The 27,538-nt window shown below is 43.7% G+C and overlaps 1 protein-coding gene across 2 annotated transcripts in view; it reads right to left on the bottom strand.

The window, feature by feature from the left end:
• Window positions 1–6,744: 6,744 nt before the first annotated feature.
• Window positions 6,745–27,538, bottom strand: part of ces2b (carboxylesterase 2b) — a 31,557-nt gene continuing 10,763 nt past the window's right edge. The window contains exons 8-25 of one of the 2 annotated variants that reach the window (XM_064929661.1): window positions 26,337–26,480; window positions 24,578–24,655; window positions 24,342–24,489; window positions 22,208–22,354; window positions 22,005–22,074; window positions 20,808–20,987; window positions 19,052–19,252; window positions 18,690–18,828; window positions 16,169–16,302; window positions 15,048–15,201; window positions 14,794–14,898; window positions 14,588–14,689; window positions 13,612–13,752; window positions 12,837–12,881; window positions 12,550–12,697; window positions 10,046–10,195; window positions 7,343–7,415; window positions 6,745–7,259 (exon numbers count right to left, since the gene is read on the bottom strand). In XM_064929661.1, coding sequence (XP_064785733.1) covers window positions 7,076–7,259; window positions 7,343–7,415; window positions 10,046–10,195; window positions 12,550–12,697; window positions 12,837–12,881; window positions 13,612–13,752; window positions 14,588–14,689; window positions 14,794–14,898; window positions 15,048–15,201; window positions 16,169–16,302; window positions 18,690–18,828; window positions 19,052–19,252; window positions 20,808–20,987; window positions 22,005–22,074; window positions 22,208–22,354; window positions 24,342–24,489; window positions 24,578–24,655; window positions 26,337–26,480 — 2,343 coding nt within the window. In that variant the 3' untranslated portion in view covers window positions 6,745–7,075. Of the gene's footprint in view, window positions 7,260–7,342; window positions 7,416–10,045; window positions 10,196–12,549; window positions 12,698–12,803; window positions 12,882–13,611; window positions 13,753–14,587; window positions 14,690–14,793; window positions 14,899–15,047; window positions 15,202–16,168; window positions 16,303–18,689; window positions 18,829–19,051; window positions 19,253–20,807; window positions 20,988–22,004; window positions 22,075–22,207; window positions 22,355–24,341; window positions 24,490–24,577; window positions 24,656–26,336; window positions 26,481–27,538 lie in introns of both variants that reach the window. The other variant, XM_064929660.1, reaches the window with a different exon arrangement.

The raw sequence follows: 27,538 nt of genomic DNA, 5'->3' as shown, positions 1-27,538 counted from the left end.
GAAGTTGTTGCCAGCCTCACGCACCAGGCCTCCTGTGCACCTCCCTAGCCTTGCATGTCCTGTGCCAGCACTGCTTTCAAGATCTCCAGTACGCCTTCACGGTCTAGCCCATCCTGTGCCACCTCCACACACCAGCCCTCCGATGGCAGCTCCCCACACCAGGCTTCCTGTGCGTGTCCTCGGCCCAGTACCACCAGTTCCAGCACCACTCATCAGGCCTACAGTGCGCCTCGCCTCTCCAGCGCTGCCGGAGCCTTCCTCCTCTCCTGCGATGCCGGAGTCTCCCGCCTGTTCAGCGCAGTCAGAACCTTCCTCCTCTACAGCGCTGACAGAGTCTCCCGCCTGTTCAGCACAGCCAGAGCCTTCCTCCTCTCCTGCGCTGCTGGAGTCTCCCGCCTGTTCAGCGCAGCCAGAGCCTTCCTCCTCTCCTGCGCTGCTGGAGTCTCCCGCCTGTTCAGCGCAGCCAGAGCCTTCCTCCTCTCCTGCGCTGCTGGAGTCTCCTGCCTGTTTAGCGCAGCCAGAGCTGCCAGCCTGCATGGAGCAGCCAGAGCTGTCAGTCTGCATGGAGCAGCCAGAGCTGTCAGTCTGCATGGCGCAGCCAGAGCTGTCAGTCTGCATGGAGCAGCCAGAGCTGCCAGTCTGCATGGAGCAGCCAGAGCTGCCAGTCTGCATGGAGCAGCCAGAGCTGCCAGTCTGCATGGAGCAGCCAGAGCTGTTAGTCTGCATGGAGCAGCCAGAGATGTTAGTCTGCAAGGAGCAGCCAGAGCTGCTAGTCTGCATGGAGCAGCCAGAGCTGCCAGTCTGCATGGAGCAGCCAGTCTGCATGGAGCAGCCAGAGCTGCCAGTCTGCAAGGAGCAGCCAGAGCTGTCTGTCTTCATGGAACAGCCAGAGCTGCCAGTCTGCAAGGAGCTTGTCAGTCTGCAAGGAGCTTGTCAGTCTGCAAGGAGCTTGTCAGTCTGCAAGGAGCTGCCAGTCTGCAAGGAGCTGCCAGTCTGCAAGGAGCAGCCAGTCTGCAAGGAGCTGCCAGAGCTGTCAGTCAGCATGGAGCAGCCAGAGCTGCCAGTCAGCATGGAGCAGCCAGAGCTGCCAGTCAGCATGAAGCAGCCAGAGCTGCCAGTCAGCATGGAGCAGCCAGATCCTCCAGTCAGCCAGACTCTTCCAGATCCTCCAGTCAGCCAGACTCTTCCAGATCCGCCAGTCAGCCAGACTCTTCCAGACCCGCCAGTCAGCCAGACTCTTCCAGACCCGCCAGTCAGCCAGACTCTTCCAGATCCGCCAGACTCTTCCAGATCCGCCAGTCAGCCAGACTCTTCCAGATCCGCCAGTCAGCCAGACTCTTCCAGATCCGCCAGTCAGCCAGACTCTTCCAGATCCGCCAGTCAGCCAGACTCTTCCAGATCCGCCAGTCAGCCAGACTCTTCCAGATCCGCCAGTCAGCCAGACTCTTCCGGATCCGCCAGTCAGCCAGACTCTTCCGGATCCGCCAGTCAGCCAGACTCTTCCGGATCCGCCAGTCAGCCAGGATCTGCCGGAACCGTCAGTCAGCCAGACTCTTCCAGATCCGCCAGTCAGCCAGGATCTGCCAGAGCCTTCCTCCTCTCCTGTGCTGCCGGAGTCTCCCGCCTGTCCGGCGCTGCTGCCGGAGTCTCCCGCCTGTCCGGCGCTGCTGCCGGAGTCTGAAGAGCCCCTCTGTCCCGAGCTGCCCCTCTGTCCCGTGTTAAGTAGGGTTGCCGTGGCTGGGAGGTCACGGAAGCGGACAAGGTGGGGGAAGACTGCGGTGAAGTGGGGCCATGTCCAGCACCAGAGCCGCCACCGCGGACAGATGCCCACCCAGACCTTCCCCGATAGGTTCAGGTTTTGCGGCCGGAGTCCGCACCTTGGGGGGGGGGGGGTCACTGTCACGCCCTGGCCATAGTTTACTTTGTATGTTTCTATGTTTTGATTGGTCAGGGTGTGATCTGAGTGGGTATTCTGTGCTGGATGTCTTGTTTGTCTATTTCTGTGTTTGGCCTGATATGGTTCTCAATCAGGGGCAGGTGTTAGCCATTGTCTCTGATTGGGAACCATATTTAGGTAGCCTGGGTTTCACTATGTGTTTGTGGGTGATTGTTCCTGTCTCTGTGTTTTGCACCAGATAGGGCTGTTTCGGTTTTCGTACGTTTGTTATTTTGTTAGTTTGTCGTGTATAGTTTCCGTATTAAATAAAATGAATCACAACTACGCTGCATTTTGGTCCGCTCCTCCTTCCCACAACGAAAGCCGTGACAAGATGAGGGTATAGTCTACTTTTGAACACTAATCTACCTATTATAATTATATGTACACTATATGTACTCTTCCAACATTACCATGGGTTAAAAAACAATGCAGCAATTTTCTGAATGAATCAAACCATAATTTTCTTTATTTTGTGCGTAAAGGCTCTCCAAACCTGTTTTTTTTATGATTCATAAATACTTTCCAAACCCTAAATAATCTACAAGAACAAAGTATTTTTTAAATCTATCAATTGGTGGTGAAACTGAGATGAATATGCATATATTTAGATGGCTTTCTTTCATTGATCCCTGATATTCTGAACCTTTTCTCTTCATGTATTCTATTGAGTCTGTCGACAGAATTTGAACTGAAAGTATTTAAAGGGATGGCTAAGATAAATGCACTTAGGCACCTTCATAAGGTAAGTCTGAATACCAACTACTGGGAAGTGCATTGGAAAGGCATGCATAAGAAATGCGTAATTTCCTAAATCGTAATCTGGCCCATACACAGTGCCTTCGGAATGTATTCAGACCCTTTGATTTTTCCCACATTTTGTCAGGTTACGACCTAATTCAAAAAAAAAGTTTTTTAAATCCCCTCGTCAATCTACACACAATATCCCATAACAACAAAGCAAAAACAGGTTTTAAGAAATATTAGCAAATTAATTACAAATAAAAATGGAAATATCACATTTACATAAGTATTCAGACCCTTTACTCAGAACTTTGTTGAAGCTCCTTTGGCAGCGATTAAAGCCTTGAGTCTTCGGTATGACGCTACAAGCTTGGCATACCTGTATTTGGGTTGTTTCTCCCATTCTGTTCTCTACAGATCCTCTCAAGTTCTGTCAGGTTGGATGGGGAGCGTTGCGGCACAGCTATTTTCAAGTCTCCAGAGATATTCCATCGGGTTACTGGCTGGGTTACTCAATGACATTCATAGACTTGTCCCGAAGCTACTCCTGCATTGTCTTGACTGTGTGCTTAGGTTCATTGTCCTATTTGAAGGTGAACCTTTGCCCCAGTCTGAGGTCCTGAGCAGTCTCGAGCAGGTTTTCATCAAGAACCTCTCTATAGTTTGCTCTGTTCATCTTTCACTTGATCCTGACTAGTCTCCCAGTTTTTTAAAATGTTTTTATTTTACCTTTATTTAACCAGGCAAGTCAGTTAAGAACAAATTCTTATTTTCAATGACGGCCTGGGAACAGTGGGTTAACTGCCAGTTCAGGGGCAGAACGACAGATTTGTACCTTGTCAGGCTTTCCTGCCGCCCCCTCTAACCACTAGGCTTCCCTGCCTCTGAAAAACATCCCCACAGCATGATTCTGCCACCACCATGCTTCACCGTAGGGATAGTGCCAGGTTCTCCAGGCATGATGCTTGGAATTCAGGTCAAAGAGTTCAATCTTGGTTTCATCATACCAGAGAATCTTGCTTCTCATGGCTTGAGAGTCTTTAGGTGCCTTTTGGCAAACTCCAAATTGGCTGTCATGTGCCTTTTACTGAGGAGTGGCTTCCGTCTGGCCACTCCATCATAAAGGCCTGATTGGTGGAGTGCTGCAGAGATGGTTGTCCTTCTGGAAGGTTCTCACATCTTCACAGATGAATTCTAGAGCTCTGTCAGAGTGACCATCGGGTTCTTGGTCACTTCCCTGACCAAGGCCCTTCTCCCCTGATTGCTCAGGCCACTGTGTTCTTGGGGACCTTAAATGTTGCAGAAATGTTTTGGTACCCTTCCCCAGATATGTGCCTCGACACAATCCTGTCTCGGAGCTCTATGGACAATTCCTTCGACATCGTGGCTTGGTTTTTGCTCTGACATGCACTGTCAACTGTCCCCGTCATTTGCGTGAAGAGAAGACAGAGAAAAAGGAGGAGATCTGGCTGGGTTATGGGAATTCGTAGGCGAGCGAGTAAAACTAAAATGCCATCCATTCTATTGGCAAACATGCAATCATTGGAAAATAAAATTGATGATCTACGAGCAAGATGAATCTACCAACGGGACATTAAAATCTGTAATATCTTATGTTTCACAGAGACGTGGCTGAACGAAGACATGAACATCATACAGCTGGTGAGTTTTACACTGTATATGCAGGATAGAACAGTAGCCTCTGGTAAGACAAGGGGAGGCGGTCTATGTATATCTGTAAACAACAGCTGGTGCACGATATCTAAGGAAGTCTTGAGGTTTTGCACGCCTGAGCTATAGCATCTCATGATAAGATGTATACCTCACTATTTACCTAGAGAGTTTTCATCTGTATTTTTTGTAGCTGTCTATATACCACCACAGACTGATGCTTCCACTAAGACCACACTCAATGAGCTGTATACCGCCTTAAGGAAACAGGAAAACGCTCATCCAGAGGCGGCGCTCCTAGTGGCCGGGGACTTTAACGCAAGAAAACAAATCCGTTTTACCAAATTTCCACCAGCATGTTAAATGTGCAACCAGAGGGGAAAAAAACTCTAGACCACCTTTACTCCACACAAAGGGACGTGTACAAAGCTCTCCCTTGCCCTCCAATTGGCATATCTGACAATAATTCTGTCCTCCTGATTTCTGTTTAGAAGCAAAAATTAAAGCAGGAAGCACCAGTGACTCAGTCAATAAAACAGTGGTCAGATGAAGCAGATGCTAAGCTACTGTTTTGCACAGACTGGAATATGTTCCGGGATTCTTCCGATGGCATTGAGGAGTGCACCACATCAGTCACCAACTTCATCAATAAGTGCATCAATGATGTCGTCCCCACAGTGACTGTACGTACATACCCCAACCAGGAGCCATGGATTACATGTAACATCCGCACTGAGCTAAAGGGTAGAGCTGTTACTTTAAAGGAGTGTGACTCTAACCTGGAAGCTTATAAGAAATCCCGCTATGCCCTCCGATGAACCATCAAACAGGCAAAGCGTCAATACAGCACTAAAATTGTACTACACCGGCTCCGATGCTCGTCGGATGTGGCAGGGCTTGCAAACTATTACAGACTACAAAGGGAAGCACAGCCGAGAGCTGCCCAGTGACACAAGCCTACCAGACGAGCTAAATTACTTCTATGCTCGATTCGAGGCAAGTAACACTGAAACATGCATGAGAGCATCAGCTGTTCCGGGCGACTGTGTGATCACGCTCTCTACAGCAGATGTGATTAAGAACTTTAAACAGGTCAACATTCACACGGCCGCAGGACCAGACAGATTACCAGGCTGTGTATTCCGAGCATGCGCTGACCAACTGTCTTCACTGACATTTTCAACCTCTCCCTGTCGAAGTCTGTAATACCAACATGTTTCAAGCAGACCACCATAGTCCCTGTGCCCAAGAACACTAAGGTAACCTGCCTAAATGACTACCAACCCATAGCACTCACGTCTGTAGCCACGAAGTTCTTTGAAAGGCTGGTCATGGCTCACATCAACACCATTATCCCAGAAACCCTAGACCCACTCCAATTTGCATACCGCCCTAACAGATCCACAGATGACGCAATCTCTATTGCACTCCACACTGCCCTTTCCCAACTGGACAAAAGGAACACCTATGTTTCCGACGAGACAGCCTATATGGAGGAGGTCAGAGACCTGGCCGTGTGGTGCAAGGATAACAACCTCTCCCTTAATATGATCAAGACAAAGGAGATGATTGTGGACTACTGGAAAAGGAGGACTGAACATGCCCCCATTCTCATCGACAGGACTGTAGTGAAACAGGTTGAGAGCTTCATGTTCCTTGATGTCCACATTACCAACAAACTAACATGGTCCATGCACACCAAGACAGTCATGAAGAGGGCACGACGAAACCTATTCCCCCTCAGGACACTGAAAACATTTGGCATGGGTCCTCAGATCCTGAAAAGGTTCTAAAGCGGCACCATCAAGACCATCCTGACTGGTTGCATCACTGCCTGGTATGGAAAATGCTCGGCCTCTGACTGAAAGGCACGATAGAGGGTAGAGCGTACGGCCCAGTACATCACTGCAACCAAGCTTCCTGCCATCCAGGACCTCTACACCAGCCGGTGTCAGAAGAAGGCCCTAAAAATTGTCAAAGTCTCCAGCCACCATAGTCATAGACTGTTCTCTCTGCTACTGCATGGCAAGCAGTATCATAGTTCCACATCTAGGTCCAAGAGGTTTCTAATAAGCTACTTTCCCCAAGCCATAAGACTCCTGAACATCTAATCAAATGCCCCCCCCCAAGGTGGACTCCAATCAAGTTATAGAAACATCTCAAGGATGATCAATGGAAACAGGATGCACCTGACCTCACTTTTGTGTCTGAATACTTATGTAGATAAGGAATTTCAATTTTTTATAAATGTGCAATTTTTTCACTTCGTCATTTTGGGGCTTAGTTTGTAGATTGCGGAGTTTTTAAAAAACATTTTCACAGAAAATATCCAAGGCATGTCATGCTCGCTATGACTAGAGCCCCCTCAAATAATTCCAGTGAATAGCAATGGGTTGGAAAATGAACAGTTGGGTTTATTCAATGAACAGTACAATTTGGAAATTCTCCATGTAAATGCTATAAAATCAACTTGGATTAGTAAGAATCAATGGGGTATCTCACTGTAGAATAATGTTTCCTTAAATTTTTTTCTGAGATTCTATTCATACAGTACATTCAGTGCATCCAAATGATTGTTAAATTGTGCTCTAGGTCATGTACACTGTGCTCATGATCATGCAATGCCTGCAGATTTAAATTGTTAGCAATAATACTGTACATTTGAAGTTTGATTTCAGTTAACAGTCTGAGTTGATAAATGAAAAACTTTTGAGATGATGAGCCTTACAGCTCGCTGTGCTTAATCTTCTCTTGAACCAAATGCAATTTCTCAGGGAGGATCTTTGTCATGAAGGTGAAGCGGTCCCTCTTCAGGTGTTGACCAGGTACCTGCTCCAGCCCTATCCCCAGGTAATCTCCTTCTGGTCCGTACTGTGGCCACTGAACCAGGCCGACCCCGTTGGGAGACCTAAACACAGTTAATAACATAAAACTGTTACCTATTATTTTTGTTTAAACAATGTGTTTTAAAAACATAGAACAAGCTCCTACCCTGTACGAGCAAAGTTGCCCCAGTAACTCATCATGATTCCGCTTAGCTGTTCATCTTCCTCTGTACATAAGGCTGAAAGAAAAAAATTCAGAGTTAGTAAACTCAGCAAAAAAATAAACGTCCCTTTTTCAGAACCCGGTCTTTCAAAGATAATTATTCAAAATCCAAATAACTTCACAGATCTTCATTGTAAAGGGTTTAAACACTGTTTCCCATGCTTGTTCAATGAACCATAAACAATTAATGAATATGCACCTGTGGAAATGTTGTTAAGACACTAACAGCTTACAGATGGTATGCAATTAAGGTCACAGTTATGAAAACTTAGGACACTAAAGAGGCCTTTCTACTGACACCAAAAGTAAGATGCCCAGGGTCCCTGCTCATCTGCGTGAACGTGCCTTAGGCATGCTGCAAGGAGGCATTGAGGACTGCAGATGTGGCCAGGGAAATAAATTATAATGTCAGTACTGTGAAAGACAGCGCTACAGGGAGACAGGGCGGACAGCTGATCTTCCTGGCAGCGGCAGACCACATGAAATCACACCTGCGGGACAGGTACAGGATGGCAACAACAATGGCTTGAGTTATACCAGGAACGCACAATCTCTCCATCGGTGCTCAGACTGTTCGCAATAGGCTGAGAGGTTGGACTGAGGGCTTGTCGGCCTGTTGTAAGGCAGGTCCTCACCAGACATCACCGGCAACAACGTCGCCTATGGGCACAAACCCACCGTCGCTGTGCCAGACAGGACTGGCAAAAAGTGCTCATCACTGAAGAGTCGCGGTTTTCTCACCAGGGGTGATCGTCGGATTCGCATTTATCGTCAAAGGAATGAGCGTTACACTGAGGCCTGTATTCTGGAGCAGGATTGATTTGGAGATAAGGGTCCGTCATGGTCTGGGGCGGTGTGTCACAGCATCATTGGACTGAGCTTGTTGTCATTGCAGGCAATCTCAACGCTGTGCGTTACAGGGAAGACATCCTCCTCCCTCATGTGGTACCCTTCCTGCAGGCTCATCCTGACATGACCATCCAGTATGACAATGCCACCAGCCATACTGCTCGTTCTATGTGTGATTTCCTACAAGACAAGAATGTCAGTGTTCTGCCATGGCCAGCAAAGAGCCCGAATCTCTATCCCATTGAGCACGTCTGGGACCTGTTGGATCGGAGAATGAGAGCTATGGCCATTCCCCTCAGAAATGTCCAGGAACTTGCAGGTGCATTGGTGGAAGAGTGGGGTAACATCTCACAGCAAGAACTGGCAAATCTGGTTCAGTGCATGAGGAGGAGATGCACTGTAGTACTTAATGCAGCTGGTGGCCACACCAGACTGTTACTTTTGAATTTGATCCCTCCTTTGTTCAGGGACACATTATTCCATTTATGTTAGTCACATGTCTGTGGAACTTGTTCAGTTTATGTCTCAGTTGTTGAAACTTATGTTCATACAAATATTTACACCTGTTAAGTTTGCTGAAAATAAACGCAGTTGACAGTGAGATGACGTTTGTTTTTTTGCTGAGTTTAGCTAGTTAGTGGTGAGTGCTTGTATGACATAGACTACATGACCAAAACTATGTGGACACCTGTTGGCCAAATATCTCATTCGAAAATCATGGGCATTAATATGTAGTTGGTCCCCCCTTTGCTGCTACAAACAGCGTCCACTCTTCTGGGAAGGCTTTCCACTTGATGTTAGAAAATTGCTGAGGGGACTTGCTTCCATTCAGCCACAAGAGCATTGGTGAGGTCGGCACTGATGTTGGGCGATTATGCCTGGCTCGCAGTCAATTAATCCAAAAGGTGTTCAATGGGGTTGAGGCCAGTATTCTGTGCAGGCCAGTCAAGTTCTTCCACACCGATCTCGACAAACCATTTCTGTATGGACCTCGCTTTGTGCACGGGGGCATTGCAATGTTGAATCAGGAAAGGGCCATCCCCAAACTGTTGCCACAAAGTAGGAAGCACATATTCGTCTAGAATGTCATTGTATGCTGTCGTGTTAAGATTTACCTTCACTTGAACTTAGGGGCCTAGAATGAAAAATAGCCTCAAACCATTATTCCTCCTCCACCAAACTTTACAGTTAGCACTATGAATTCGGGATCCGCCAAACCCAGATTCGTCCGTCGGACTCCCAGATAGTGAAGGGTCATTCATCACTCCAGGGAATGCATTTCCACTGCTCCAGAGTCCAATAGCAGCGAGCTTTACACAACTCCAGCCGACACTTGACATTGTGCATGTCTTAGGCTGCTCGGCCATGGAAACAATTTCATGAAGCTGCTTCCAGAGGCAGTTTGGAACTCGGTAGTGAGTATTGTAACCGAGGACAGATGCTTTTTACGCACTTCAGCACTCGGCAGTCCTGTTCTGTAAGCTTGTGTGTCCTACCACTGTTGCTCCTAGACGTTTCCACTTCACAAAAACAGCTCTTGGAAAGGTGGCATCCTATGACGGTGCCGTGTTGAAAGTCACTGAGCTCTTCCGTATGGCCGTTCTACTGCCAATGTTTGTATATGGAGATTGCATGGCTGTGTGCTCAATTTGATATACCTGTCAGCAACGGGTGTGGCTGAAATAGCTGAATCCACAAATTTGAAGGAGTGTCCACATACATTTGTATATATAGTGTACATTATTTATGGCAAATATCAGGGGTATTGCAGGTAGAGTTGGTAGAGTATTTCTTTACCATCAACTGTAACATGTGATGTTGTGAAGCAGTATCCAAAAACAAACATAAGCTCATCTCCATGGTCAGACCCAACGAAACTCGGCCTCATCTTCTTAAGCATGCTGGGAGTTTGCTGGAACTCATACAGGTACATAGGCACACCTGCATCTGTTGTGTGGGATAAGACAATAACAATTATGGAAAGATTGCACACAACCATCTCGACATACTAAGAACAAGCAGCCATGGCAGGGTTCGAACTATGGCACCACAATCAAGAGAAATTGGACACATCACTCTAGGATGAGCTGCTTCTGTACTCTTACCATGCATGCCGAATATCAGAACTCGAAATCTAACAGATCAAGCAATATGCTTTTGATGTACAGGTTACTGCCAAAATAAAAGAAACACTTGAGTAAATGAGTGACACAAAGTATATTGAATGCAGATGCTTCCACACAGGTGTGGTTCCTGAGTTTATTAACATCCCGTCAAGCTTAGGGTCATGTATCAAAATGTCCAGTTGGCTGTTCTTTTGGCTACAATGGCTAGACTTTGAAAGAAGGGTATCACAGGAGCATAGGGGGGTTTAAAGTGTGTGTGTGTGTCTCAGTCAGATCTCACCCCAATTGAACAGCGACGCCTGAGACAGCGTTTTCAAACAAAACGATGATGGAATTTTTCATGGAGGAATCCTTCCATTAGAGTTCCAGACGTTTGTAGAATCTATGCCAAGGCGCATTGAAGCTGTTCTGGTGGCTTGTGATGGCCCAACACGTTATTAAGTCACTTTACGTTGGTGTTTCCTTTATTGCTGCAGTTACCTGTATTTTGGACATTTTTTTATGATGTTGAGTACTTTAAACATCTTCTTCTCCAGAACTACTGGACCAATTGGTACCAAATTTGGTATATAGCTTCTATAGAAGCACATCTTTTTTTCCCCAGACTCTACCTTAAACAACATGGCCACTATAAGCAAATGAGCTTGCATAATTGTTCTTTCCTGTCCCAACAGCGCCATCATAAGGTCAAACCTAGACTCACATCCCTGAGCATGTTTGAAAAATGGAATCGCCGGGTCAAATAGATCAAGAGATATAGCGCCACTGTATAGTGGATCTCATTGTGTGTGCTTATGTTGAGTCTTAATAGTGTGTATCAAGTTTTGTTACAATACAAATATTTGTGTCTGATTTATATGCATTTATGTGCCTGACAACCTCCTTGTTAATGTTTATTGGCAAGTAGCGGCCATGTTGTTAGACTAACCTTGGTCCATAGATGCTATATATCAAGTTTCGTGCAGATCGGTCATTTGGTGCCAGAGTATTAGCGTTAAGTGTTTAAAAAAAAATTAAACATGGCGGAAACTCCATCATATTGGGTTCTTGAGGCAAATTTGTTTCATGTTATGACACGGATCAATGTAACAAATTTCAGGACTCTTACTGGGTAAGGGCTTGACCTTTCAAAAATGTGCATTTTCTTCTTTTTTTACCCCTTTTTCTCCCCAATTTTGTGGTATCCAATTGGTAGTAGTTACAATCTTGTCTCATCGCTGCAACTCCCATATGGACTTGGGAGAGGCGAAGGTCGAGAGCGTCCTCCGAAATACAACCCAACCTAGCCGCACTGCTTCTTGTTGACACAATGCACATCCAACCCGGAAGCCAGCTGCACCAATGTGTCGGAGGAAACACCATACACCTGGCAACCTGGTCAGCGTGCACTGCGTCCGGTCCGCCGGAGTCGCTGGTGTGCGATGAAGGGATATCCCTGCCGGCCAAACCCTCCCTTACCCGGATGATGCTGGGCCAATTGTGCGTTGCCCCATGTAGCTCCCGGTCGTGTCCCGCTGCGACAGAGCCTGGGTTTGAACCCAGAATCTCTGGTGGCACAGCTAGCACTACGATGCAGTACCTAAGACCACTGCGCCACCCGGGAGTACCTCCCTCCCTAAAAAAGGTGAATTTTCAATTGCTTGTTGTAGCGCCACCATGTGGCCAATTGGCATGGCATTGCGTGAGAGGGTTGTGGCCCATGACTCTTTACCATCATGTAGGGTTGCATCCTCCTAGGCCTTATTATCTCACAGGAATTTGTTTTTTTTTCACCAAATTAATTAATAACAATCAACAGCAAGAAATACAATAGGGTTTCACCCTGCTTAGCTCCTTGAACCTCTAATAATTAATTGATTAAAAGGGAAATTCAGGATTTTCCAACTTGATTTACAAGAGTTTCACTACGCCCGCAATAACATTTGCTAAATATGTCTATGTGACCAATAAAAATGTATTTGAATTTGATGTCAGATGGAGTTGATTTGGTCATGATGAAATTTAGAATATTGGACAGATCCCCCCCCCTATCACTTCCATTGATTTTATCTAGCAGTGACTGAAGTTAGTTTAAATTTGTAGCGGCTTGGATTAGAGTTTCTCCTGGCCCATTGACTACTTTCAGGATGAGGAAACATCTGCATCCACTTTAATGTCCTTGACTCCTGAGCTTACCTCTGTGGAAGCCTGCTGTTTTAAGAGCAGGAATGGTAAACAAAGCATCCCCAACCAGCTCAATGAACCCATCACGGTTTTTAATCCGATCTCCAGAGGTTCCCAGGTATTCATCTGCTATCAGCTCAGTTATCCACTGATCCTTAGGCTGAATGAGACAAAGGCCATTCAACGTAGCCACATCATGCACTGTAATCAGTAATGAGGCATTTCATCTGAGCAATTTCTTGGCAGGTGTGACTGCATATATTTACATCAGGGTAACATAATGCCAAAAGAGGCATGACCTGCTCCCGGTCTATTCCATCCACCCAACCAGGAGGTGCCGTCATCTAGGGAGTACAAGGAGTACAACAGTCAACCATTGCAATTGGAAAATGAAAATCAAGTCAGTGACACTTTGTCACTCTTAAAGGGATAGTTCTGGATTTTTGCAATGAGGCCTTTTATCTACTTCCCCAAATTCAGATGAACTCGTCGATACCATTTTTATGCATCTCAATGCAGTTTGAAAGAAGTTGCTAATTAGCTCTAGTCAATGACTGGAAGTCTATGGGAACAGCTAACATGCTAGTTAGAATTTACTTGCGAAACTACCTTTTTGTACCTTCATATTGGATGCAGATACATAAAATGGTATCCACGAGTTCATCTGGCTCTAGGGAAGTAGATAAAGGGCATTGCAAAAATCCCAAACTATCCCTTTAAGCATGTGTCACTCAATGTAACGACATTGTTTTAACATTTTACACAGTACGAGTGGAACGTTTTTTGTTATTACAAAAGTGAAAGTGACTTTCCCCTCATACCACTTGTATATTAATAAAAACATTACTACATTCCTATGCATTTGAAAAACAATTGCTATGATATAACATGTTAATATGGCCTAAAGCTGTTACTATAGTTGATGAAACCGTCCCTAATTAGCAGAAAGAACAACTTTCTGTTGTTAACTTAATGTTCTTAACTTAAAGTGTTATCCAAGTCACATCCAATATTCAGTTGTTATATATTATTATATGTTATATATATTAAAATACATGTTCAAAGCTCACTTACGTTTGCCAGTAGCCAACCTTCATCAGTATTGGTGCCAGTCAGAAACGGCACCTTGTGCATCTCGTGGTTATGGAAAGTCTCAGTCAACAACTTGGGCAGGAAATACCCACCAACAGTCACACCTATTCGCAACATTTGGTTCTTTAAAAAGACAAATGTTGAGAACATAATTATTCAGGGGCTGCCAGATAAAAAGTGCAAAATCACACTGCATTCAAGCAGTATGCCTCTGGGGAAAGTTTAAGCTCAGTACTCGCTCACTAATATGGATCGCTGGAAAACACTGTAGGCTATGTTGGGCCGGCTTTAGCCTTTTGGGTGCCCTAAGCGAGATTTTGTTGTGGGGCTTCACACCTTGTGGCAAAATATATGTTGGTGGGCCCCCCTCTTGATGGTGGAGATAAATATTTCATTTTTAAAGTACATTTCCAGAAATTCTACACATTATGCCATGGGGTGTAGAGAAAATATTGCAGTTTTAAAGCACAATTTCTGCAATTCTACACATTTTGCCATGGGGTGGAGAGAAAACATTGTAATTTTAAAACAGTCAAGAAAATATATTCCTTTTGCCATGGGTCAAAGAGAAAAATTGTAGATTTACAGCAAATGTTCTGCAATTGGAAATCCATTTGTGCAGTTTTAAAGCTAATTTCCTGCAATTCTACACATTTTGTAATGACTTATGCCATGATAATGTGATATCTGAGTGAAAATGACTAACAAAATCCTTGTCGATATTTGGCCATGATTACTACAAGTTTAGAAAACTGGCTAGACTAACTACCAATCTAAAAATGTTAACAAGAGAAAATGGCACCTGGTGTATTCTACTATTCTTACTCTCAATAGTAAGCAGAGATCCTGACTGAGTTACAAAAAAAGAAAAAGCTAATATAACTGAGCCTAAAAGTTTGTTGTGGCTTTTATATCAGAGAACACTGCTCAAATAATTCTGGTGTCCAGGACATCTCACCTGTTTATGAACATTAACTATGTCATCAGCAGTCAACTTCTCCACACAGTCTGCAATCTGCTCTGTGTTGCTGCTGTTACAGCCCAATATGGTTGCCACCATCTATGACACAAACAAAATAATCACAAAATAGGAAATTGATGGTGTGATGTATACCTATGACAGTGTTTACCTTTTTTTTGTGGCGAGAAATAGTTTGAAAATACCTGAGCCACAGACAGGGGGTCGGAATGTATGATAGCGTCCATAGCTGCAGTACCACTCTCAGCTATCGCACGATGGAACAGACCAGCAGACAACGGTGAATGAAGCTAGCGAAAAAGAAAACATGTTTAGAGCCTGTTCAACAGCACAAACAATCTGTGTGTGTGTATGTGTGTTTGCGCTTCTGTGTAGGTGCGTTTCTGTGTGTGTGTGTGTGCTTATGTATGTTTGTGCGTGTGTGTGTGTGCGCCCTCACCAGTAACGATACACTCACTCCACCAGCAGACTCTCCAAATATGGTGACCGACTTGGAGTCGCCCCCAAAGTTGTGGATGTGCTCCTGGACCCACTTCAAGGCTTCCACCTGGTCAAGTAGTCCCATGTTCCCTGGGGCATACTTGTCTCCTGTGCTGTATGGAAGAGATGGGAAACTTAAGTCAAATAATGTCTTCAACATAGACCCAAAACAGGTGAAATAGACATCAAATACACTCATTAACTATGTCACCAAAACTTTACAATTGGTTGATCAGTGGTGGAAAAAGTACCCAATTGTTATACTTGAGTAAAAGTAAAGATACCTTAATAGAAAATGACTCGAGTGAAAGTCACCCAGTAAAACCCTACTTGAGTAAAATTTTAAAAGTAATTTGTTTTGAATATACTTAAGTATCAAAAGTAAATGTAATTGCTAAAATATACTTAAGTATTAAACGTATAATTATAAATCATTTCAAATTCCTTATATTAAGCCAACCAGATGGCACAAATTTCTTTTTCTTTTTGTATTTACAGATAGACAGGGGCACACTCCAACACTCAGACATAATTTACAAACAAAGCATTTGTGTTTAGTGACTCAGCCAGATCAGATACAGTAGATATGACCAGGGATATTTTATTTAAGTGCGTGAATTAGACCCTTTTCCTGTCCTGTTAAGCATGCCAAATGTAATTAGTACTTTTGAGTGTCAGGGAAAATGTAAAAGTAAAGTAAAAGTTGTCAAAAATATAAATAGCAAAGTACAGATACCCCAAAAAACGACTTATGTAGTACTTTAAAGTATTTTTACTTATGTACTTTACACCACTGGTGTTGATCCTGAAAACCCATTGGTCATTAAGAATGAAAGCCTATCCAACTGACATACAAGAGACAAAATTCACAAATTCTAAAGCACAACAGCAGAGTCATGTCTTAAGTATAAAACTAACAGTGACTCAATGATTCATGCCTTCTGAGAGTGCTATAAAGTAAAAAAATTATCGGCAGAGGTAGATCATTTTTTTTAAAGGTGTTGTGCCAAATGTTTGTCAATGATGGCTGCAGAAAAGTTGGTTCCAATTGTGTGTGGTTCAGTAATGGTTCAGTCTTACCTGAAGAACCCCAGCAGTCCCAAACGGTATTGGATCACCACTACAACCACATCCTGGTATGCTGCCAAAGCAGAACCATCATATGTTGATGCAGAACCCATGGCGAATCCGCCACCATGGATCCAAACCATGACCTGAGAAACACAAGCAATACATGCTGATCATCTGAACACAAGCTGTACCAGAGTGATTGATGATTAATTGATTAGTGGCCTACTTTTCGTAGGCCCGCGCATCAATTTCCCCCCAAAAACATACATATATTTTTTTAGGAACTCAGTCTGGGTCTCAACTTACTGTTAAGAGTTAGAATAGTAGAATACTCTATGTGCAATTTCAAACTTCTGTTGTGCATCAGCAGTTTTTCTCTTGTTAGGTCAGTCACTGACTTTACATATGCATTGCTCACTTTTGGGGGTTTTAGGCTGGGTTTCTGTATAAGCACTTCATGACATCTGCTGATGTAAAATGGGCTCAATAAATACATTTGATTGATTGAATGACAATCAAAAAATTTAATTAAAAAAATTAGTCTAGCAGCCAGCTATCTAAATTTGTAGCAATTATGGTTGAATTACCAACTGGGTTGCACCCATTGATTTTGTTAGTCATCCTCACTCATATAGTATATTCAAAACCATGAACATTTCTCTCCACCCCATGGCAAAATGAGTAGAATTGCATGAAACTAATTGCTAAATCTTTTTTCGCTGTCAAGAGTATTTTGCTAAGCAAGATGGAGGTGCCCGTCAACAAACTTTTGTTTAAGGCCCCAAAATGCTAGCGGCAGTTCTGACTGCATGTATTGGGTATGGATGAGGGTGTCATGACGTTGGCTTGATGGGGGAGGTTTATGACCCCATAAATACCTTTCCCCTTTTTCCTCTCTCCACTCTACCGATGTGACTATTGAAAATCCCTTTGTTAACTTCTGTAATCCAACCAGTTGAATATATGCGTTGGTACTTTAGGAATATGAGATCAGTTGTTGTCTGAGACATTATTACTAATGACAGGATGACAAAAACTGTATCTTGGAAAGTCGACAGATTCTCATGGAATGCAATTTGTGCAATTTAAATGTTTAAATATGAAACTATTTGTGAAAAGATGAAATGTAATTTTAGCTTCTTAATGAGAGAACGGTTTGTCAGAAGAACACCACTCTGCTCACTCAGAGGCCCCGCCCATATGAACAGACACTGGGTGTAAACTATGAAACACGGTCCTCTCTCCCCTCCTATATAAGCCCCTTGACGAAAATGTAACTTTCTGTTCCGAGGACGTTAGGGCCACGGTCCTATGTTAAAAGGGCTCAGATAATAACCTGTTCCAAGGACGTATGGACTTGAGATCCCCCACGTTGAAAGGACAAATACCATCTACAGAACTAAGCCAACCTTAGAGAACCTAACAAAATTAGCATCGAATTTCAATGTGAAGGTGATAACCTACACGCCGGAAGGATGAATTTTGACTATACCAGCCATAATATAGCATGGGCATATAGCATGGCAACTTGGTAGGAACTTTGAACTCTTATTCACTAAAGAAGTGATACCTCCTAGCCGTCGCGTTAGCGGAGCAACTGTAGATGTGGGCTCGGAGAGGACGGACTTTTCTACCACAACACGTCGGTACTACCAAGTATCCATTCTACCAACAGACATTCTTCAAAGGACAACCCGGCATCCCATCTATGACCAACCGATCGAAGAGCAGCTCAGAGTAAATATTTATTGCATTTTCCTTTTTCAAATGGGCGGTAATTTAGAATGCATAAGATACTGTATTTACATTAGAGTAGCTGCCTACGGCCCGATAGAGACATAGCTTCTCCCTTTGTTCCTCAGTCTTCCCGCACTTTCATTCAAAACCCCACCCCCTTTCTTTGTGTAACCAGCTGTCATATCTGTTCTGTCCGCTAAGGACGTTTTCCTTCATGACATAATTTGTAATCAATGTATGATACATTCTGTGTGTATGTAATTCTGTGTGATTATTTAGGTATTTAGGAAATAAATAATTAAACCAAATTTGGTATTGCTGATTCAACTTGTTTGCCAGGGTTTGTGAAGAATTTACAACTTTCAGATGAGACTAAACAAGGTGACGATTAAATATTGACTGCTACTGATGTAAAAGATTACTAGGTCTTTAAGAGTTTATTCGGAAGATAACAGCTTTATAAACATTATTTCGTGGTGCCCCGACTTTCTAGTTAATTACATTCACCTGATTAGCTTATCAGATAATATGAATTAGAGAGAAACTATTTTATAGAATAGCATGTCATATCACTTAATCCGGCATAGGCAGACCCCCCAGCAACTGCGGCCCCTCATGATAAGTTCCGATTTACTTGTGGCCCCCAGCCCCATCAAAGTTGCCCATCTATGGCCTAGTTGAATCCTGTGTGGTAGTGCATGGCTAGAACAAATATGTGCACCTCTTTGGGTACCCAGGACCAAGACTTGATAACTCAAAGTTATAATCTGTGTGTGTCTGCTATTAAATTTACAGGAAGCTTGGTATTCTCAGCAGGTTTAGCCGGGGTGTATATGTTGAGGTAAAGACAATCTTCTGACACTGCTGGGATTTCCACTTTGATTGACCAGTTGGACTCAAAGTCTACTGTACGCTGTCTGTCTTGAAGACACCTGTAAAACATGAAACACCTTTTAATATCCAAGTTTCACCAGGTCTCTGTGCGCATTGTGTAAGCCAGGGTAGTGGTTTTCACATTCTGCTTGCCTCACTGTGTTCATTGACTGTGCTTGATTTGTTGATTTTTCAAATTATTTACTGTTTATTGATCTAACCTTTCCTCAACCAAGAACTTCCTTGAGATTAATTGTTTGTTCATGACCTTGCTGATCTTACATGAGAGGCTGCTGGGTGGCGTCCCTTACTCTCTCCCATCCCTCCACAGGCTGGGGTGGGGTCAGTCTCAGTGGGCCAACAGGCGGTTTGGCAAACGGCACACCCAGGTAGGCCTGTACCACAGTCTCCTTCCCCTTTACGCTCACATACTGCCCTCTCAGACCCCCCAGTTTGGTCTGGACCACCGGCCCAGTTTTTGGCCTGTTGAGAAATCCCCAGTTGACATTGCTTTACAAGAACTCTGAATGATGTTCTTCAGTGGACAATGACAATGTCGGAGGTAAGGATACATTCAGAAAACACACAACAAATATAACAAAACATGCATTGGATTGCAACTACAAGGACAGAGAATGCAGGGAAGGCCATAAAACAACTAGAAATGCCCCACTTTACAAGAACAAAAGACTTTCGGCTGAAAGTATTAGGCTTAAGAGCCCTGGTGGATGCCCTAAGATCCTAAGGGGACCAAGAGAATTAAGTCAAGTAGTCACTGTTTTAACTCAAGGAATTTTGTCAATCAAATGTTTCATTCCAGTAAGGAAATGGTATTTGTTTGGATTAGGGGTAATGAAAGGGAATAAAAGGAGTACACCCTTGTCCAAAACAAAGGCCCCAGGTCTTGACACCTTGAAGTTTTTCCCCACACAAATTATACTGATGCGATTACAAATCGGATGAAGAGGAAGTACTGGATGAAACGGCATCCGACAAGGTCAGATTGCTCAAAACTCTAAATCACAAAGAAAGAAATGGTACTCAGTTGTCCCACGTCTCCCTGATATACAGTGCATTTGGAGAGTATTCAGAACTCTTGACTTTTTCCCCATTTTGTTACGTTACAGTCTTATTCTAAAATGGATTAAAACCTACACACAATAACCCATAATGACAATGCAAAGAACAGGTTGACATTTTTGCACATTTATAAAAAAGAAAACGTAAAAAATATCACATTTACATAAGTATTCAGACCCTTTACTCAGTACTTTGTTGAAGCACCTTTGGCAGCGATTACAGCCTCAAGTCTTGGCTTTGACGCTACAAGCTTGGCACACCTGTATTTTCTCCTATTCGTCTCTGCAGAGTTGGATGGGGAGCGTCGCTGCACAGCTATTTTCAGGTCTTTTCAGAGATGTTCGATCGGGGTAAAATCCAGGCTCTGGCTGGGCCACTCAAGGACATTCAGAGACTTGTCCAGAGGCCACTCCTGCGTTGTCTTGGCTGTGTGCTTAGGGTCATTGTCCTGTTGGAATGTGCACATTCACCCCAGTCTGAGGTCCTGAGTGCTGTGGAACAGGTTTTCATCAAGATCTCTCTGAACTTTAGCAAAATTCATTTGACCTCATGGCTTGGTTTTTGCTCTGACATGCACTGTCAATTGTGGGATCTTATATAGACAGGTGTGTCTTTCCAGATCATGTCCAATCACCTGAATTTACCACAGGTGGTCTCCAATCAAGTTGTAGAAACATCTCAAGAATGATCAATGGAAACAGGATTTACTTGGGCTCAATTTCGAGTCTCATAGCAAAGGGTCTGAATACTTATGTAAATAAGGTATTTCTCTACCAAACTTTTTTTTAAACCTGTTTTCGCTGTGTCATTATGAGGTATTGTGTGTAGATTGGACATTTTTTTATTTAATGCATTTTAGAATAAGGTTGTAACATAACAACAGGTGGAAAAAGGGAAGGGGTCTGAATACTTTCCGAATCCACCGTAAATTAACATAAATAAAAGAATGGCACCCTACAGATCACTTTGCTCCATCTTCTCTCGACCCAAACGTAGTTTCTCAGGAACAGTCTGTGTCAGGAAGGTGAAGCGGTCCCTCTTCAGGTGTTGACCAGGTACCTGCTCCAGCCCTATCCCCAGGTAATGTCCTTCTAGTCCATACTGTGGCCACTGAACCAGGCCGGCCCCATTAGGAGACCTACACACACACGCACACGCACACACACACACACACACACTTGTAAATAATACTCTGTTCCTACAAATTCATTTGGTTCTACAGATACAGTGGCAGCAAAATATATTAGCACCCTTACACTTTTCTTAAATAATTCCATAGTTCTTGTCAAATTAGTTAACAAATTGTGACGTGGTGGAGTTGGACCCAGGTGCAGAGAATGGACCAGATGAGGAATCAATGGTTTAGGATAAACGTAAATAATTTACTGAAAATAAGGTAACAGAAGGATCACAGTAATACTGAAAAAACAACAAAGGAGAGACTCACTGATGGAGAGAAGACACTCACTGATGCCCCCAACAGAGAGCAGAAGGTCTTCCAATACCATGAGACAAATTGGGTCCCCGATCTGAGAGAATGTCCTGGGGAAGTCCGTGTAGTCGAAAGACATTGTGAGCGATGACCAACCTTTCAAAGCACTTCATGACGACATGAGCCAATTTATGATGAGGTTGAGCAGTGCTTTATATTGTATATGCCGTTCCACAGACCTTAAACATAATATTGCGGTGATAATTAATGGCTGGGGTCAATTATGTTTTTTGCTGTTCCCCAAATAGCATTTTTTAGTTTTTAAATTGTGTCGAAATGCAGTCACTGAGCTTCAACTTCCCTCACACCCCCCTTTGCCATACCCAGGTTTAGCTGAACTGACGCGACTGTGGTTACAAACGTGTTTGTCAGCAGTAAACATGGCCAAAGGCTGCGCAACCAAGTATAAGCTATTGGATGCAAATAATTTTGTCCTTGCCTTTTGGTTTCCTTACTAAATTTTTATTTTAAACTTAAGTTTCTCAATACTAAATTGGTTCTGCAATGTTGAAAATCCAACAACAATGTGTGGAGATCCAATTCTTTCCATTAATTTCTACTTATTTTGGAAGAAATTGGGAATTATTTAAGAAAAGTGAACGAGTGCAAATATATTTAACCGCCACTTTATGTTCTGGAAACTGATGAAAAACAGTTCTTTACCCTGTACGAGCAAAGTTACCCCAGTAACTCATCATGATTCTGCTTAGTTGTTCATCTTTCTCTGCACAACCTGAGAAAAAGTGTGAGTAGTTGAGTGGTGAGTGGTGAGTGATTGTATGAAATAGAGTATTTATGGAGATCTTGGGGAACTGGATTGATGACATGCAGTACAATAGATTCAAGGTTGAGGTTAATTCCTTTACCATCCATTATAAAATGTGATGTGAAGCAGAATCCAAAAACAAACATAAGCTCATCTCCGTGGTCAGACCCAACAAAACTCGGCCTCATCTTCTTAAGCATGCTGGGAGTTCGCTGGAACTCATACAGGTACACAGGCACACCTGCATCTGTTGTGTGGGATAAGACAGTAACATTTAGGTTAATTGGCCTCTGGAAATAGACTTGAATTCTGTACGGAGACCTCAGAATGTGATTTCTGATATACAGTGCATTCAAAAAGTATTCAGACCTGCTCACTTTTTGACATGTAGCTCCATGGCAACCTTATTCTAAAATTTATTAAAATGATTTTTTCCCCTCTCATCAATTTACACACAATACCCCACACTGACAAAACAAAAGCAGTTTTTAATATTTTTTTTGTAAATGTATAAAAATGAAAATAAATGAAAAAAACATTGAAGCAACTTTGGCAGCGATTACAGCCGAGTCTTCTTGGGTATGATGCTACAAGCTTGGCACACCTGAGTTTCTCCCATTCTTGTCTGCAGACTCTCTCAAGCTCTGTCAGGTAGGAAGGGGAGCGTCGCTGCACAACTACTTTCAGGGGATGAGATGTTCGATCGGGTTTAAGTCCGGGCTCTGGCTGGGCCACTTAAGGGCATTCAGAGACTTGTCCCGAAGACACTCCTGCCTTGTCTTGGCTGTGTGCTTAGAGTCATTGTTCTGTTGGAAGGTGAACCTTTGCCCCAGTCTGAGGTCCTGTGCACTCTGGAGCAGGTTTTCATCAAGGATCTCTCTGTACTTTGCTTTGTTCCTATGTCTCTTGATCCTGACTAGTCTCCCAGTGTCTTCCCCACATCTTGATGCTGCCACCACCATGTTTCACCGTAGGGATGGTGCCAGGTTTACTCCAGACGTGACACTTGGCATTCAGGCCAAAGAGTTCAATCTTGGTTGCATCAGACCAGAGAATGGTCTGAGAGGACTCTCATGGTCTGAGAGTCCTCTAGGTGCCTTTTGGCAAACTCCAAGCAGGCTGTTATGTGCTTTTTACGGAGAAGTGGCTTCCGTCTGACCACTCTACCATAAAGGCCTGATTAGTGGAGTGCTGCAGAGATGGTTGTCCTTCTGGAAGGTTCTCCCATCTCCACAGAGGAACTCAGGAGCTCTGTCTGAGTGACCATTGGGTTCTTGGTCACCGCCCTGACCAAGGCCCATCTCCCCCGATTGCTCAGTTTGGCCGGGCGGCCAGCTCTTGGAAGAGTCTTGGTGGTTCCAAACTTCTTCCATTTAAGCATGTTGGAGGCCACTGTGTTCTTGGGTACCTTCAACAATGCAGAAATGTTTTGGTACCCTTCCCCAGATCTGTGCCTCGACACAATCCTGTCTCTGAGCTCTACGGACAATTCCTTCAACCTCATGGCTTGGTTTTTATTCTGACATGCACTGTCAATTGTGGGACCTTATACTGTATAGACTGGTATGTGCCTTTACAAATCATGTCTAATCAATTGAATTTACCATAGGTGGACTCCAATTGTGATTCAATTACAATCGTGTCTCATCACTGCAACTCCCTAACTGGCTTAGGAGAGGCGAAGGTTGAGTCATGAGTCTTTTGAAACATGACCTGCCAAACCACGCTTTTTAATACTCGCCCTCTTAACCCGGAAGCCAGCCACAGCAATGTGTCGGAGGAAAAACCATTAATCTGTCGACCGAAGACAGCCTGCAGGCGCCTGGCCCACCACAAGGAGTCGCAAGAGCTTGATGAGTCAAGTAAAGCCCCCCGGCCAAACCCTCCCCTAACCCGGACGAAACTGTGCCAATTATGTGCCGCCCTATGGGACTCTTGGTCACGGCCGGTTGTGACACAGTCCAGGATTGAACCTGGGTCTGTAGTGACGCCTCAAGCACTGCGATGGAGTGCCTTAGACCGCTGCACCACTCAGGAGGCCCCCTGTTTTTTTATTTTTAAGAAATTTGCAACAACAAAAAAATGTGTCATAATATTGTGTGTCGATTGATATTTAATCCATTTAGAATAAGGCTGTAACGTAACAAATGTGGAAAATGTCAAGAGGTCTGAATACTTTCCGAATGCACTGTACCAGTTCTAATCCTGAACTCTATGGGCCCTAGTGCTCTTACCTCTGTGGAAGTTTGCCATTTGGAGGGCAGGAATGGTGAACATAATGTCCCCAAGCAGCTCAGTGAACCCATCACGGTTTTTCACCCGATTTCCAGAGGTTCCCAGGTATTCATCTGCTATCAGCTCAGTTATCCACTGATCCTTGGGCTGAAGGAGACAACAACCATTCAGTGTAGCCACAGCATGTATTGTCATCAGTAGTTAGACAATATCATCTGGTGTGCTTTTGTCTTACATCTGGGTAGAACATGGCCATCATGGGCATGACCTTCACCCGGTCCACTCCATCCTCCCAACCTGGAGGAGCAAAGAACTATGGGAGAAAACACATTACTACTTTTCTAAAAATCACTATTTAAAGAGAAAAAGAGGAGTACAAAGCCTTACAATTTAATAAATCATGTCATCTTTGGCAATAATACGTTAAGGGGGAATTTCATTCAGATAGTTAGTCATTTAGTCATTTTATTCTTTAATCTAATATCTCCACCATGAGCGTAATCCTAACCCTGAGATGCGTGCGTGTAACTGGCGTCACTGTTCTAGTTTAACAGCTTTGCTTCCCCCCTCAACTTGCCTCTGACTGGGCTTGAACTAGGGTACTCTGCCTCGTGAACACGTGACCACCTGCTTGACAATGTACATACCAGTCGCACCGCTGAAAATGATCTGATTCAATAGCACCATTTCAAGTTGTGAATTTATCCAGTATGATCTTAATATGGTACATACACTTGATGCGTAAATCATGCAATAGTGTAAATGGAAGATAAAATAAAATTTGGGTTGTGCAAGCATTGAGCAAGCGATGTGTCTAAACCGGAGTCAAACTGCACTGAACAAAAATATAAATGCAACATGCAACAATTTCAATGATTTTACTGAGTTACAGTTTATATGGAAATCTGTTAATTGAAATAAATTCATTACGCCCTAATCTATGTATTTCACATGACTGGGAATACAGATATGCATCTGTTGGTCACAAATACAAATTGTGTTTGTTGTCCATAGCTTATGCCTGCCCATACCATAACCCCACCAAAACCATAGGGCACTCTGTTTGCATTGTTGACATCAGCAAACCGCTCACCCACACAACGCCATACACGCTGTCTGCCATCTGCCCTGTAAAGTGGAAACCGGGATTTATCCGTGAAGAGCACACTTCTACAGCGTGCCAGTGGCCATTGAAGGTGAGCATTTGCCCACTGAAGTCGGTTATGATGCCAAACTGTCAGGTCAAGAACCTGGTGAGGACGAGTAGCATGCAGATGAGCTTCCCTGAAATGATTTCTGACAGTTTGTGCAGAAATTATTTGGTTGAACTAACCCAAAGTTTCCTCAGCTGCCGGGTGGCTGGTCTCAGATGATCCCGCAGGTGAAGAAGCCAGATATGGAGGTCCTAGGCTGGCGTGGTTACGTGGCTGATTGGACATGGAAATGAATATTCAATTCTCTGGTAACAGCTCTGGTGGACATTCCTGCACTCAGCATGTGTCAGGAATCCCGCCGAAGATGGTGCCTCTTCCTGTTCGGGTGGCGCTCGGCGGTCGTCGTCGCCGGCCTAATAGCTGCCATCGATTCCCTTTCCTTTTGTTTCTGTTAGTTGGGTCTAATTGGTTACACCTGTTTTGAGTTTAGTTTTGTTTGTAGGCTATTTAAGGGCACTAGGCCCGCTGGTTATTGTGCGGGCTTTTTCTCTGTTTTATAGTGTTGGTTGATTATTGTGATCTCTATTTTTCCGGACAGTTTTGTCCTGTTTATTTGGACGGGTTGTTTCATGCCTCCTTGTGTTTTGCATGTCCGTTTATCCGCTGTCATTGGAATAAAACATCCTAAATGATCCTATTACTATTCTATCTCCTGTGTCACTAAATCACATTTTCCATAAAACTTTGAGCAAAAAAATGATTGAGAGACCATTTTCATCAGCCTAACATCTAGCATTGATTGTTGAAACAAATTTAAATCGTCTTTCAAAATCAACTCACCTTTGCTAAAAGCCAGCCACCTTCGTTGTCATTGGCTCCAGTCATAAACGGCACCTTGTGCATCTCATGGTTTTGAGAAATCTCCATCGCCGATTTGGACAAGAACTGCCCGTCAACAGTCACACCAAAGAATAGCATTTGATTCTTTAAAAAGACAAGATTGATAAAAAGTGAGAAAAACATGTCAACAAGACATTACAAACAAGCAAAGGCCCTCTAGTAAATGTGGCTGCAAAATATTACCAGATGAAATGGAGTTGGTTATCATAATCTTTGATATTACCTTCTAATACTCATGAAACAATAATAGTCTATTATGCAATCTTATCCACATCATACCTATTTCCTGTCACAATATGCACATTTCTAGGCTCAGTGTTTTCGTTCATCTACCTCCCAATGCAGAACAGCAGAATATGTTAATATGCTGGTTGTTTTGTATGTATATATTAATTAAGTTTGGTTTTCATTGCATTTTTTATTTAACTTTTTATTTTTCATATCTGAGTTTTGACCACATACAACATGCATGCTGACTCACTGTTGAAGGACTGTGATGGCAGGTCTGTTTGTTGGGCTTGGATAGATAGCTGCCACCACAGTCCTGCAACACTGGCTAATGTGTAGCTTGCTAGCTAATGTGTTGTAATGTGTTGGCTTTTTTGTTTCACCTAACAGTTTTTGTTTCACCTGCCAGTTCCTGTAAGGATAGGGACTGTGTGTGGAGATGGGAGGCTGATGAGGCTCATAGTGGGGACTTTTCTGGACCCTGGCTGAGGTATGGTGTGCTTTGGCACTTCAGCTGCTAAGGCCTTACCCAGGTGGGTGCTATGCTTTCATCCACGAGGACTAGATACCTTCAGAGGAGTGGCTATTGCAAAGGAACCTGTCTGTCTGACCTGTCTGTCAGACTGACCGTCTTTCCCCTGGCCGTAACATCAATTCCCCCTCTGCTCAAGCCTTGTCCAACAGTTCCACTCAAGCCCTGCCCAACAGCTTATTTCAAGTCAACTGCTTAACAGCTTATATATTTAGTTTATTAGGTTTTAGTATCATATAAAATCATACAAAACATTTAGAACACCTGCTCTTTCCATGACAGACTTCCCAGGTGAATTCAGGCGAAAGCTATGATCCCTAATTGGTGGCACTTATTAAATCCACTTCAATCCGTGTCGATGAAGGGGAGGAGACAGGTTAAA

Source organism: Oncorhynchus masou, chromosome 22 (assembly GCF_036934945.1).
Source record: "Oncorhynchus masou masou isolate Uvic2021 chromosome 22, UVic_Omas_1.1, whole genome shotgun sequence".
In the NCBI taxonomy this organism is placed as follows: domain Eukaryota; kingdom Metazoa; phylum Chordata; class Actinopteri; order Salmoniformes; family Salmonidae; genus Oncorhynchus; species Oncorhynchus masou.
The sequence above is the reverse complement of the archived record's forward strand: the minus strand, read 5'-3'. Positions and strand labels throughout refer to the sequence as shown.